This window comes from Pelobates fuscus, chromosome 12 (assembly GCF_036172605.1).
Source record: "Pelobates fuscus isolate aPelFus1 chromosome 12, aPelFus1.pri, whole genome shotgun sequence".
NCBI classification, from domain to species: Eukaryota; Metazoa; Chordata; class Amphibia; order Anura; family Pelobatidae; genus Pelobates; species Pelobates fuscus.
This window is the reverse complement of record NC_086328.1, coordinates 95,806,045-95,820,858: the sequence shown is the minus strand read 5'-3', so window position 1 is coordinate 95,820,858 and position 14,814 is coordinate 95,806,045. Positions and strand designations below refer to the sequence as shown.

Below are 14,814 nucleotides of genomic sequence, written 5' to 3'. Positions count from 1 at the left end.
GATTAACCCCAATGTGAGAAACTGCTATGTTTACAGCTGCAGGGTTAACCCTAGATGGAACTGGCACCCAGACCACTTCATTGAGATGAAGTGGTCTGGGTGCCTATAGCGGTCCTTTAACGAGCCTGCCTGTAAAGATGGCTGACTTGTGTATTAAAGAGGAGTAGCAGGAATTACAGTTAGTGGAGGAAAATCAGTTTTTCCTGACTTTGTATGTTTCAAATCCCAAAACCTCAGATCTTCAGATTTCAATAAAAGGCAATATCAATACACGAGTAACCCATTTTTGTAAATCTACTTTTAAATGTAGAGTTCTGTAACAATACTAATACTATTTAGGTGGCAAAACTAGTCTACGGCAGATGGAATGCCAAAGGTTAGTGGCTATTGACCTACACTGATGCTAACCGTACATTTTTTTTTTTTTTATTCCATAGACACATGTATATAAATATACATAGACAAATCATGAAAACACTGAAACATAAAGACACTTACATTTATATATACATATATACACACACATAGTTTTAACATATGGTACAGATTTTATACACACGTCCCAAGATGCACATATTAAAGAGAATTATCTCCATTAAGAGATTTCTCCAGTCTTTGTGTCACGATAATAATAATAAGCTTCACAGTATCCAAAGGACTCACAGAAATATCTCTTCGTAGTGTAGTTTGGCTTTTTTTCTGGTAGGCGAGGAGGCGGTGTGTTCATAAAGAGCAAATACAGTGTAACATTCTAACAGGGGGAGCACCAGTACAGTCCATTGGTTTCCATGGCGATTACTTCACCTGTAGAACCGCTCTTTACATTACGTTGGTTATAACATTGCGCGTTCCGGGTTCTCAATGTCACAGGCCAGTGTTCCAATTTATGGACTCTGAGGAGTGGGAGCAGCAGGGACCTAAAGAAGGAACTGGTTCTGAAAGGCTTTTCTTTAAAGCATCCAGTTTCTTAGCTTCGAACACATCCTTTTCATCCCGAAGCTTTTTGTTCATGTCTCTGCAACAGAGAGGAGAAAACTGAATGTCGTCTCTATGTACAACGTGTATTCGTGTGCTGACCTACCATCCTTCATTTTAGATACACAATATATTTCAGAATTGAGACGTCATGCATAGGTACTGGTCACCAGCACTCCACTTCATTCTAGTTACAAGTCAATGCCTTGAACATTGGTGATGAAAGGAAGCACAAGGACAGTAACGCTGCAAACGCTGCAATTAGAGGTTAGGTGTGAGAAAGGAGTTTGATTCGTTTGTCGCAGCAGAAGTGCCTCTGCTGGCTGTAGGCCAGACAGCCCCCAGAGGTGTGTTTAACCCTGCAATGAAAATGTTGACATTTCTGCTAAACGGCAATTCTTTACACTGCAGGATTAAAACTAAACAGGACAACTGCACCTTGACCGCTGCATTGAGGTTAAGTGGCCTGGGTGCCTTTAGTGATCCTTTAATTTGATCTTTCTATGATATCTATCAACATCATCTACTGACCAACTTGAAAAACAAGGCTTGCAGAAAAAAAAATTAATTTATTTAAAACTGTTCTGAAATCCAGTCCTATAGGCACAGGTGGAGACCTCGATTCAACAAATCACCACTAGTCTAATAAAAAACAAAAACAGAACTGTAGATTGTACAAACCTGATATACTGACAAAGTTATTCACTAAAGAGAACTTTGCTGTGAATTCAACATTAACTCGAAAAATATTCCAAAATAGGCAAATGAGAAAAATTATCCAAGTCAATTTTCTTTTCAGTATAGGTATTTTGCCCTTAAATTAAAAATGTATTTTAAATGGATACTATAGTGCCAGAAATACAAAGCTGTATTCCAGACACTATAGCTCTTTCTGCCCCACCCCCAACCCACCCCCTCACCCTGTTTAATAAAGGGTGAAAAATGATTTATTTACTTACCTGATCCCTGCGCCGATGTCCGATATCGTGTGGGTCGTGTTTTCACATCCTCCGACGTCTCTCATCAAGCTCACACTAATTCGCATTAGGCCTCGCATTAGGGAAGCATTCAATCAATGCTTACCAGTGGGGAACTAGCTGACGCTGGATGTCCTCATGCAGAGCGTGAGGACATCCAGCGTCAGATACCAGACCAAAAGTACGTTAACATCCAGGAAGCACCTCTAGTGGCTGTATGGGAGACAGTCACTGGAGGCAGACTTAGTGCTGCTATGGAAACATTGCAATTTCTCTGGAAGTTTACAGAGATTTGAGGTGTCTATAGTGTCCCTTTAAATCCACTTTTAATTGCTGGAAGTTCTCACTTTAGTGACTAGCACTCAAAGTGTATGAAACATTCAAGTCCTCACTTCAATGTATTCTGATATATATTCATTTAATAATTTCGTCTCACATTCATACTCCCTCCACATGTTGGTTTGACAGTTAAAATAACAAAGCAGTTGAATGCTGTAAGACACTTGAATGCACCTAACATTTTACCAGGTAGGTAAACCTTACCAAAGCAGCACATTTCCCAGCCAATCAGCAGTGGCCGTTCACAAGGAAACCATTGGGTGGTCACTTTGTGTCACTGCTACCATGGTGACAGAACACAGCATTGGATAAAATGCAACCAGGAATTTTTTAGAGGCTCCAGAGAAGGATTTCGACCCTACAGGGCCCTAGGCAGGTTCACAGGGCCCTCCCTTCACACAAGGATGGTGAATGGAACCATGGAAATTCATGGTCCCTATCTAAACCCTGGGCCAAACGTTTAGATAACATGGTCTTATGGTTAATCGTGCTCCGAGAGGCTCCCTGCCACAGGATCGAATGGCATGTATCACTCAAACTATCTATCGTATTATCTCAAAAATAAATCGCTTTAAGGCTCTATCCGGATATCGCTCTACATAGCTATATTACCTGAGAAGTTCCAGTTGCCTCAAGAGACTTTGTTTCTCTTTCTGCATATTTCTTGAGACTCGAAAAACCTCTCTGAAAAAAAAAAAAATAACAGAATCAGGACAATATTTCTGCCAAAGTTATTTACTTTAGTCATCTTCAGCTAATTGAGCCTTTTTTTGTAGCATGTGGCTGTGGTCAGTTGTGAATGGGGTTTGAAACTACATGTATATTGCAGGTGCTTTAAAAAAAAATTGCAAAATATTACACACTAACATCGTGGTAAAAAAAACCAACAAAAACGTGAGTGGAGCACCCAAAATTACCTTAAGGTTGCTATTACAGTCCAAACACATTAAACAACTCTCAAATGTAGACAGAAATAAAGTATGTAGTGTAATATATTTTACAAGACAAAATAATATATTGGATCTTTCCTCTTAACTGCCCTCCACTCTTCCCCCACATCTTTGTAATCATCAGAACTCCACCTCCCTCGTCATTAAACTCCACCTCCCTCATAATCGTAACTCCTCCTTCCTCTGGATCTATAGGCAGAAACTGCCTGCATATAGGTCCTCATATAACCTACCATTAAGATTAAAACATATATACAATAATGGGACTGTGACGCCACTCACAGGATTGAAACTTAACGCAAATATTAAATTTAAGATTAAATTTGACTATATCCAACTGACACATTTTACTGCCAAATTGCTCCACTCTGCAGACTCTACAAGGGAACTGATGTCCTTTGAACAACTATGCCTACGACCAACCTAACTCTCATGGCATCTCAGTATTATACAGCACACTATAAAGCACTTTAAAGACCTCCCCACTCCTGTTCTATACCAAATACGGTAAGGAGAACTTGGGATTACTATACCAGGCCCCTGAAAAATATCTCTCAGCAAATCTGGATTTGCTGAGGGAGAATAGACCTGAAAAGGCCTATTCTCCCTCAGCAAATCCAGAATGTAGGAGATGTGGCAGAGGGCTTGGAACGCACATCCACATGTGGTGGAAATGCTCTCAAATCCAACCATTTTTTTTTTACAAGTTTGACAAGAATAGAATCCTATCGATACTGGCAGACAATCCCTTGACCTTCTCCCCAGAAATATACCTTCTTCACCTATACCTACACTTGTCAGGTAAATACAAAAGTGTATACTCCTGCATGTCATTAACTCAGCCAGAAGCCTAACAGCAGCAAATTGGAGGAGGAACTCAACAGCAGCTGTTAAGAATCTGATTTAGAAAGTGGAAAATATTTGGACAATTGAGGAATTAGTCCCGTCAGCTGCAGATAATTATCAAAGGTACACTGGACGACCCTTCTTGAATCTGACTTTCAAGGGATCATCGTACATACCTCTACCCCAGCGTGGGACTCATTGGAGACTAGGGTTGAGTCTCCATCTGAATGCCTCCCAAAAGTATACAAACCTTACATGGTAATCTCCCCTTCTCCTGGACCTTTTATTCTATATCCCCCCTCTTTCTTCTCTTTTGCCCTCTCTTTTACATGAATGTTTATGAGATTTTCTTAAGCTTCATGAAGATTGTTAGCATGCATTTTTATAAGACCCGATAACCCTGACAAATATATACTCACAGTGATTACTTGACAAAGTGATATATTATATAACAGTGGACATTTTTTAAAAATACAACTGCATGTTCGGTCTTTGTTTGTACAATCTAGTATCTGTTTATATTCTAACTGCGCACTTTGTACAACTTAATTATTCTATGCTCAATAAATATTGAATTGAAAAAAGAGCTGTGGTAGGCATATCTCTCCCTTTTCCATCCAGCAATTCCACCAGACATTGGAAACAACATTTTGTCTTCCATTCACATAGATCAACTACAAGGGGATGGCAGAAGAGTGTACAAGCTTTAAAATGCGTACAGAGGCAATGGATAGTAAAGATGTTCAATCTTGATCAACTTCCTTTATTTTGTTTTCTTATACTGTTTTATTAACTTGTATTTAACTGCTGTGGTTACATTGCCGAACACCCTACTGCCTAATCTAACTTCTCTCCTGGAATGACTCATCACCCAGTTATGAATGTTCTCAGTTTTATTGCCACTCATATCAACATATATTTCCCCTCTACACTTGTTCTTTTGCAGACAAGATGTACACTCCTTGCATATCTGAATACAGCAATCTTCACATTCCATTTAGATTTTTTCCTATTATATTATCAAGCTTCTATATTCAGCGATGCACTCTGCCTACACAATCCTCCACCCCTCTTCTTCTATCTCATTTGACACACCTTATAGGTATTGGTACAATACCTATTTTCCCTGGTTTGACGTGACCCTACTCACTTTTCATAACCCAAGTTTCTCTATGCTTTCTGAAGGCTTTGATACAAACCTCTTCTGCTATGCCTCCTACTATTATGTTACCCTGTCTTAGATTATGTCCCAGGCCTTTCATTCGTCACATGTTATTGTGTCATATGTGATGACTCCTCTGTAATATGTTTTCCTTTTTTTAAGTGTTCTTTTTGTTTTGTACTATGTTTATATCTAGTATAGCTACAACTGGTACTGCAAATGTGTGAAGAGATCACTGATCGAGAAAAGCTCCAAAAATTATCATAGGTACAAAAATACATTCACTTCCTTAATGTAATAATGTATTAAAGAATACTATAGTTTCCAGAACAACTACAGCTTATTGAATTTGTTCTTGTGAATAGAATCATTACCTTCAGGCTTTTTGCTGTAAACACTGTATTTTTAGAGAAAATGCAGTGTTTACATTACATCCTAGTGATAACTTCACTGGCCACTCCTCATATGGCTGTTAGAGATCCTTCCTGGGTCATGGCTGCCTAAAATGCATCCAAACATTCAGTATCTCCTCCCTCTGCATGCAGACACTGAACTTTCCTCATAGAGATTCATTGAATCAATTCATCTCTATGAGGAGATGCTGATTGGCCAGGGCTGTGTTTAAATCATGCTGGCTCTGCCCCATATCTGCCTCTTTGTCAATCTCAGCCAATCCTATGGGGAAGCATTGTGATTGGATCAGGCTACCACTTCTGATGATGTCAGTAGACAGCTTGTTTTTCTGACTCAAACAGCATGCAGAGTTACAGCTTCAGGCTTGAATACAGTAAGATTTTGCTATATTTATAGAGGCATGAGGGGCCCGGGGGGCTAGATGGTGGTTTTAACACTATAGGGTCAGGAATACATGCTTGTGTTCTTGACCATATAGTGATCCTTTAACTCAGGGAACTAATATGACTAAATGAATTGAAAGAAAATGTTCTGTCACGTATTTGCCAAGATTTTAACTAAATAATTTGTATGAATTCTCACCTTTTCTTGTGTTCCTGCTCTTCTTGCTCTTGTTTTCGCAGACCTTGCAGATTGCTCTGTGCTCTCTCCAGGTCTCCTGTGATTTTCTCCAGTTGTGCAATGAGGTCCTCGTTGAGTTTCTTTAGACGGTCATTTTGAACACGGGTCTCGAGTTGTTCACTGTTTATAGAATGTAACTGGTTCTCCAGCTGCGAAAGAGAGCCAGAGAATAACATTGAAGGTTTGATGGGAACCTGCTCCAGCCGTCATCAAGGTTTATACTGAAGACAAATAATGCTCACAGACTAGAGAATTGAATGTCGAATTGTGTAAAGAATCAGCGAATTTGAGATATCAATAAATAATTAATTCTAAAAAGAAAGGCAAGAGTTAAAAAAATAAGAATGGAGGATGGACAGAAGTAACAAAATATTCTACCAACTCATTCTAACATCGTTATATTAAAAAGCAACACAAAAGTACTTGTGAATAATGCTTCTAGTGGATTCCAAGAAAATTAAAAGTATCCATCAGTAATGATATCTGCAGGTGGAGTAGATGAAAAAAGTAATTTTGTGAGGTGGTGCCAAGGAAATCCTATAGCCACTGCAGCACTCTGTAGTGGTTATGGTATTTTAAGTCTTCCTGTAATAACTATACAATAAGATTATGTGAACAGTGTCCAGCATCAAAATTGCTGGGCATTACTGGAAGATACATTGTCATATTCAAGCAAAAATTCAGCCAAAGCTGGCCATGACTGGACAGTGACCTTCAAAGATGTTTTGTGCTCAGGGTTGCATAATTAATCTCCTTCCAGGATTGAACCTTAGAGTTCTGTCTGAATTTATTTCTCAGTACGACCCCAATAAGACTACTCTAAGTGGAGCTGGTAAGCATGACTGTCGTTCAGACATGTCTAGCTGAAATATCCCTTTCTATAGGAGGGACCTTCTCGTTACTGGTGGAGGCCTGTCCCCTCCATATCATCATGACTTTCCCACAATTACTATGAACCTATAGCACAAAGAGAGAATTTTGCTAGACACTACATCAGTATTTTGACCCACATAGAGAGACACAATTCATAGTCTAATGAATAAAACCCTTCATAAATTAACATATTATGATATCATGATTTTACATAATTCTGAAAACATTAAACTTTTACTTTCCAGTCAGTGTTTAGAAATGTCTTTACTCTTTATGCTTGTGTTACCGCAGCAACAAAATCCTCAGTGTATGAGACACTAAGTTAGGTTTACATACAAGCAAACAAATGAACAGCAACAGCAAATATATAGACACAGACTGCTAAGGGATGATAAATGTGCTCATAGATGGAGTCATGATCGAGTTGGCAACATATGTTTGTACACGAACAGAAATATGTGAAAGTCAATAGACGCTTTTTAACTAAATTATCTCTAGTGAAATACAAACCGAATGTTAGGCCTATAGTTGTTGTGCATATGATATCAACTGGGCTTACATTGCCACAACAGCAGAATGAAGCATTTCAGAAACAGACCTAATGATTCACTGGCATGGCAGTCAAACTAATGGTACATATTTTTTGTTTATAACATAAGAAATCAGGCTAGACATGTATGGAACTGTACTGTTTTTGCAACTAACGCCAGGCTAGTGAAAAATAAGATATCTAGGAATAAGTAGCTAACAGCTATTGAATTAGGTTGCTCTAACTGGCTATAGGATATTAACATGCTTAGTTACATTATTTTCATCGAGCCCACTGTATGGTAGCTCAGTGGAGAACTTGAATAGGAGGCCTAGTCTTAACCACAGGTGGTGGGTGCAAGGTGATTGGGTACCCCTAACCAAGGGGACAGCAGGGGGAGGGAGGGGCAAACCTTGGGGCATCTTAATAGCGGCAAAGGTTGCATGTGGCGTTAAGCCATTGGGCCCAACTGTATATAATATTCATCTGTGAGGCTACGTTACAAAATCAAACCAAGAAATGAACAACAAAGTAAAAGTAAACTAGAAACAGGAATAGAAACATTGCCCAATATAGCTTGCGACAGGCTGTGCCCTATAATACGGCAAAGTCAGGTCCCTGGGACAGAGGCATGATTCTCTCCCGGCACAGAGGGGACTATATTGGAGGGATCCCACGTTGTGGGTATGTGGGTCTCAAGACCATCCTTAGTGTGGGGGTGAGTCCCAGTGTCCCTACAAGAGACAAAGCTTTTTGGAGGGTGGAGGCTTTGTGAGCAGTACCATTGTGTGTAACAGACAGGAGTCTTAGGGCCACCCAACGGTAGGGTATTCCGGCTTACTGGAGTTGGCTTGTAACTGGGCGAAGGGATCTATGCCATTTGAGTGTAGCTCTGCTGAGGTCTTGAAAGATGGTGATTTGCGTGGATTTTAATGTGTATGGTGTCTTGCCTTGCAGGGCCGCCATGATGTGCCGTTTGTCTTGGGAGGATGAGCATCTGGCTATTACGTCCCGTGAGACCAATATTGGTGCTTGTAGAGATTTATTAGTGCGGTATACACCATAGAAGACAATCTTCTTGGCTTGAGTCGGGGGTAAGAGTATTGATACTAGGCTGCGCAAGTAGTGCGGCAGCTCTTTTGCTGGAACAGCGTCAGGGATACCACTGTTGTCGCCCAGGAGTAATGGGAGTTTGAGCGCAGGACTTGTTTTTTTGTATTTGTATTCACTTTTGTATCACACAGCTAGGTTGCAATGCTACTGCCCAATCCCATGATTTCCCTATTAAGGGTTAATAAGCATGTAGGGATGTATATAAAAAATACTCCTTTCTGTCTAATTAGAGATATTTTTGCTAGAAGCTCAAAGAAGCAAGGCGAATGGTTAGAGTTAGGACCCACCTAAGAGGTCTGCCTTGACGTGGCAGGTGGGCATAACCTCTCATGGCCATTGGAGGTAACTAAAAGCCTCCATTTGTTTAAAAATACATAGGGATGTGGAAAGAGTGCAGGTAACTTTTTTTATTACAAACAAAGTTATGATAGAACTGCTTAGGTAAAACATGGGTCAGGTACCAGAGATTCCACCATACCTGTTTCTGTCGTAGGACAATGCTGTCCAGCTCTTGCTCCTTCCTGACCAGTTCCCTCTGAAGAGCTGTGTGTCTGTCCTGATGCCTGGATGAGTCCTGTGAAAAGAAAGACAAATTGTCAATTATATAACTATTGTAGAGTACATGTTACAGAGTCACGGTCAGAAACACAAGTGAGAATCTTCAAGAATTTTTTCATCCAAACTCAGGTCAGTCTTGCTAAGCATATGCTGAATCATGCAGATAATAGACATATGTACATTTCATTGAGTAGTATTGGGGACCTAATGCGCATTTGTGGTGAGCGTCATTCATGCATTTAAACTTCCCCATAGAAAAGCATCGAATCAATGTGGGTTTTACTCAGTCAGTGCCACAGAAGTGCCTCTGGTGCCTTTCATACTGATGCCCACTAGAGATGGACTTAACCCTCAAAAACCTGCAATGTTTTACAATGCAGGGTTAAGAAAACAGGGGCAATCTCAATGAAGTGGTCTGGGTGATTATAGTGTTCCTTTAAGTGAATGTAGTGTGTCTTCTTTATAGTTCACTCAAACAGGAATATAAAGTTAGACCATATATTGCCAACAACTTCTGAGGACCATACTCATGTTCCAGGGTTGTTTCCCATACATGGGCAAATGTATTCACCAAATTCAATCCACAAACAACTGGCTGTCCTAGAGAAGATGCTGTAAGAATGTGAAATATGTTTTCATAGTGTTTCATTCATGTTTTATGTATATTATTTCTGTAGCATTCTATTTGAGGCTATCTCTTCCCTTTTTTTTTTTTGCAAGAAATTTTACATAAAGCATCTTTTTTTGTCATGTTATTCTCCCATTCCATTTTTCATTCATTTTTTTGTTGACAAATTTGACATTTTCAATATATATTTTCTGTGACAGGTAAACTTTCATGTTCTTCCTTTTTGTTGAATGTATAAAACTTTCTTCAAACTATATTCCCTCGTAATATTACTAATTTGACCTACGTATTTTGTGAATGTAATCAATGGTAAAATTATCAGAGGGGAAAAAAAAGTCTATAATCTAAAAGAGGAAGAAAAAGAGTAAACAGGTTATGTTGTAGTATTACAAAAAAGACAAAAATAAGGAACCCATTGAAAATTTTTTTTATACATTAGAACAGGGCGCAAGTACCTTTCTGAGAAGTCGATCCCTTTCTATCTTGATCTGTTGCTCCATCTCCTCATATAGACATCTAACTTCCCGTCCATGATCAATCTCCTTTCTACAAGACCAAACATATTGCTAAGTCCTATCTAACACCAATCAATATGTGAATTGATAATTATGCTGACAACTTTAAGAAAATCACCACAGTAAGCAGGTCATACGGTACTACTAGTTATTGTTGGTCTAAGCTTTATAATAGATCAGAACATTCAAAGCTCCTGGACTGCAGGTCAATTCGTCAGCTTTTTTGAATATTCCAACATGAACAACACATTATATTTTCTAGTTATCTTGCGTGATAGAAATTAGAATAAAAGTCAATGGCTAAAATAATGAATCCATGTCCAAAATACTCAAATCTAGATTTAGAGTGATACATTTCACAGCTCAGTCATGTTCCGAGACCATCATTTAGGTCTCTAGAATTGAATTAAAAAATATCTTACCAATTACAATAGTATGTAAATACAGTAATACATTTAGTAATTTAGAAATTCATTAACTCTGTTTAGTAATTATGTCATGAATTTTCTTTATTCAGATTTGGAATTGGATCTACATTATTATGATCAAGCATTGAATCTCCATTTGATGGAGTCGATGTTGTTAATATTTACACACCGTTTTAGAGCCTGTTCCAATGTCTCTTTCTCGTGATGTACATCCCGAATATAAGAGGACACTCGGAAAAGGAAGTCTTCAAAATTTCCCAGGAGCTCTGGACGTTCTTTACGAAGACGAATCCACATATCTCGGATCTCTTTGTGTCTAAAAAAAGGGATTGGGAGAAGTGGGTATACATTTGGGACAACAGATGGAAAAAGAAAAATGAGCCATGAGAAAAAATAAAAAAAGCTTTGACGTGTTTTGATATTGGAGCTCTCAATTACTGATACAGCAGTGCTGTTCAATAGTTTTATTTGGCTTCATTTCAGCAAAACTCAATTGAATCTAGTAAAGAGTCTAAGTTGAAAATGTAACAACTGACGTGTGCCAAAGGAACCCGATACTGTGTTGGGTAAAGTTTCCATTAGTTTCTATGGCATTTGCCAAGAACATGTCCACTTTAGAAGATTTTGTTTAGGTAAGAAGACATTTAGCAAACCTTCAATAACTGCTGGTGTCACTGATCCAGGCTACAACAATAAGGTTGCAATTGTGAAATCTGTAAATTTTACTGTTTGTCGACCTTCAAATACAACAGGACACACTTTGTGCAATTATAAGATTTAAAGTAACACCGTGATCATGTTTTAAATGGATTATGAAGATAATACAATAAACTGTGGGTAAAACCCTAAAGATATATATTTAAATTTTGAGCATTTGCTGCAAAGCCCCAGGATCTGCAGTTTCTCCAGTGATGTCAGCAAAAACTAAGAAGTGAATTATGTATCTCAGCATATGCAGGCCTGTCCAGCACGTTTACAGTGAGCACTGTTGTATCCCATAGTATCCCATTTTGTTAAATAACCCTGTTAGAACTGGGAATTATAGAAAAGGAAATGGCAACTTTTTGGTCACAATCGACAAATAAAAAAACATTCACAGCCAAGCTATTTTGGCCTAAAAAAATTAAATTCCCTTGTTCCCTTTACAAAACAAACCCCAAACTTTTAAACCTCTGTAATTTCCTTGGTGCATAAAACAGGAAAACAGGAAATAGGACATCTGTCCACATTATTAAAATATGTTAAAATATGTTTTACAGCACATAGTCTGAAATCTATTATAAACAAATATATTTCATCATTTTTAATTCTGGTCATAGTTCATCTTTAGAACGGTGTGTCAAGCTTGCATATATCTGGTACCTGATATCCAAGTAAAAGCTCAGTATGAAAGATAATAGAAGACTGATAATTAAAATTATATATTTTTTTGGTAGGGACACTTACTCCTGGAACACCCTTGCTGCTCCCAGTTGCTCCATGGTTGAACAAAAAAGCATGTCATCAGCATCATTCTCATCATCAGGTCCATCTGACCATCCGTACTCGAATGTCTCCTCCAGTACTGATTTCTCCCCCTCTTCTACCTCAGGCGGCAAGTTGACCCCCAGTAACTTACCTAAGAATAGAAAATCCATACCAATCACATCACATTCCATCACAGCTTATCAATGTTACTTAAATATTCTACTACAATTAGACTGAGTTATATTAAAAATATATATTTGCTGCAAATGCTCACCATGTCTGACCATCTTTTCAAAATGCAGGGAAATCGAAGGTGAGCATTTTTGTATTCTATACATTTTTTGTTTAACTATTTAAATAAAATTTAAAAATTGCTAGTTTTTTTTTTTTAAAGTTATTTTTCACTGTATTATTAAATCATACATCCATCCCATAAGAAAGGAGGTTCAGACCCTTTAAAACGGCTAAAAACAGAATTTGGCCTCACACACACTTCTACAACATTGGTGTCTGGCTACATAAGATCAGTTATTCAAAAACATTCCTTGAGTCAAATACCACCTACCTTTTTGATTGCCTAACAATAAGAGCAAATATTGATAAATTCACTAATAATGGCATCTTTATTCTCTGTATAGACGCTGATTTTAATGTGATATAAACCACAAGAAAGTAAAAGTGCCAATTAAAGCAATATAAGTATAAACGGGTATTGCCTTAAGAGCCATTTAAATATCCTGAAAATTACATAAATTAAAACAATATACAGTAGATATTAGCTCAACATCATTTTTGAAAAAAGTGCAGTTTCCAAACAGGACTGTACATTGTGTTGCTCACCAAGTCCTATACCGAACTCCACCGGAGTGAGGTAGCCATTGTTGCTCTGGTCAAGGCTATCAAACACAGCCTCTAATTGCTCTGGGGTGAGGGGTAACTCATTCTGAAGCCTCTGGAAATATGAAGGTTAATAGAATTAGTGACAAATCCCAGGGTTCACAGATCACACAGTAAAGACTATCTTTATTACATTGCACGTTCACACCGCTAGCACTATTTTACATCATTGTCATTCTCGCTCCTCTTCAATTGAATGGTTTTGTCTTTCAACAGCTTACATGTGCATTCATTTGTGCTATATTTCTTTCCTTTCTTATTTTAAAAACTATTTCTCAACTACTAGCTGTCCAGAACATTCATCCATAACCTGCATCTTAAACTTCCAATAGCCATAGCCTATAAGTGCACATTTGTTTGCATATTGTATGCGCCTTTAGATACCTGCAGATCTCGTTTGGTGATTAGCCCCTTCTCTTCTTTATCACAGAGCTGGAACAGCTCGTGAGCTTTTCCTATCATTTCCTGAGGTTCACTGGCCAAGGGTGAAGGAGGTGTCCTGTTAATTGTCTTATAACCTCTCCTGTCCCTAAGGAATGGGGAGGGCCTCCTTGGAGTTACCTTGGACTCCATGTCCCGGGGACGGGATGGTTGTCCCCGCAGCTCAGGAAATCACTGTAAAATATTATGCAAAAACTCTTTAGAAATTTGTGTTTACAATGAGTGAAAGAAGATTATTATTATTATGTTATTTATATAGCGCCATCAAATTCCGCAGCGCTTTACAATGGGTGTACGAACAGACAGGGAAGGTCAGTTTAAGAGGAAAGACATTTAGGCAACAATATCTATTGTTATTTTGGCTAGACATGCTACGCTGGACTTATAAGTGAATACTAGTTACATATGGTAGCCCTGGATACATCACAAGCCGATTGCTATCAGCCTCCAGATGTTTTTTTGCTAGGTATCAACAGGCCCATTTATACCAGTCCTCGAGATACATCTAACAGGAAGGCTCAAAATTTAAAGTCCTTTCACTATTAGCCTGGTTTAAAAGTCACTTGCCACTGAAAACGTATTTCTCTAAAGAGATTTTATATTTGAAGTCTTTAATGCTCCGTTTTAAATGCAAGCAATGAGAAGAAACAAGTAAAGAGGACCACACAGGTGCCTCCAGCCTAGCATGTACTTCACTTGACAATACAACAGTAGAAGTAACTGGGCAGAATTTGAGAGCAAGATTGATACAAAGCGATCGGCTACCACTCTGATTTACCGCATTATTGGACATAATTTTAATGCTTGGTGGAGTAGGAGAGCTGTATTTAAAGGGACACTATAGTCATCAGAACAACTACAGCTTATTGTAGTTGTTATGGTGAGTGCAGCATGTCCCTGCAGGCTTTTTCCTGTAAACACTGCCTTTTCAGAGAAAAGGCAGTGTTTACATTACAGCCTAGGGCCAACTACATTGGCCACACCTCAGTTGGGTACCAGGGGTGCTTCCTGGGGCAGTGCTGCACAGTGTTCCACACTAACATTCAGCTACACTGAACATTCCCATAGAGATGCATTGATT

At 38.5% G+C, this 14,814-nt stretch overlaps 1 protein-coding gene across 1 annotated transcript; it reads right to left on the bottom strand.

Annotated features, from left to right (window-relative positions):
- Positions 1-485: 485 nt before the first annotated feature.
- Positions 486-13,906, bottom strand: CRACR2B (calcium release activated channel regulator 2B). Its single transcript, XM_063438799.1, has 9 exons — positions 13,677-13,906; positions 13,236-13,347; positions 12,375-12,546; positions 11,098-11,244; positions 10,441-10,531; positions 9,278-9,373; positions 6,246-6,433; positions 2,904-2,975; positions 486-1,015 (listed from the first exon to the last, which is right to left on the bottom strand). The coding sequence occupies exons 1-9, from the start codon at positions 13,863-13,865 to the stop codon at positions 865-867; spliced, it is 1,218 nt and encodes a 405-aa protein (XP_063294869.1). The 5' UTR covers positions 13,866-13,906; the 3' UTR covers positions 486-864.
- Positions 13,907-14,814: the final 908 nt, after the last annotated feature.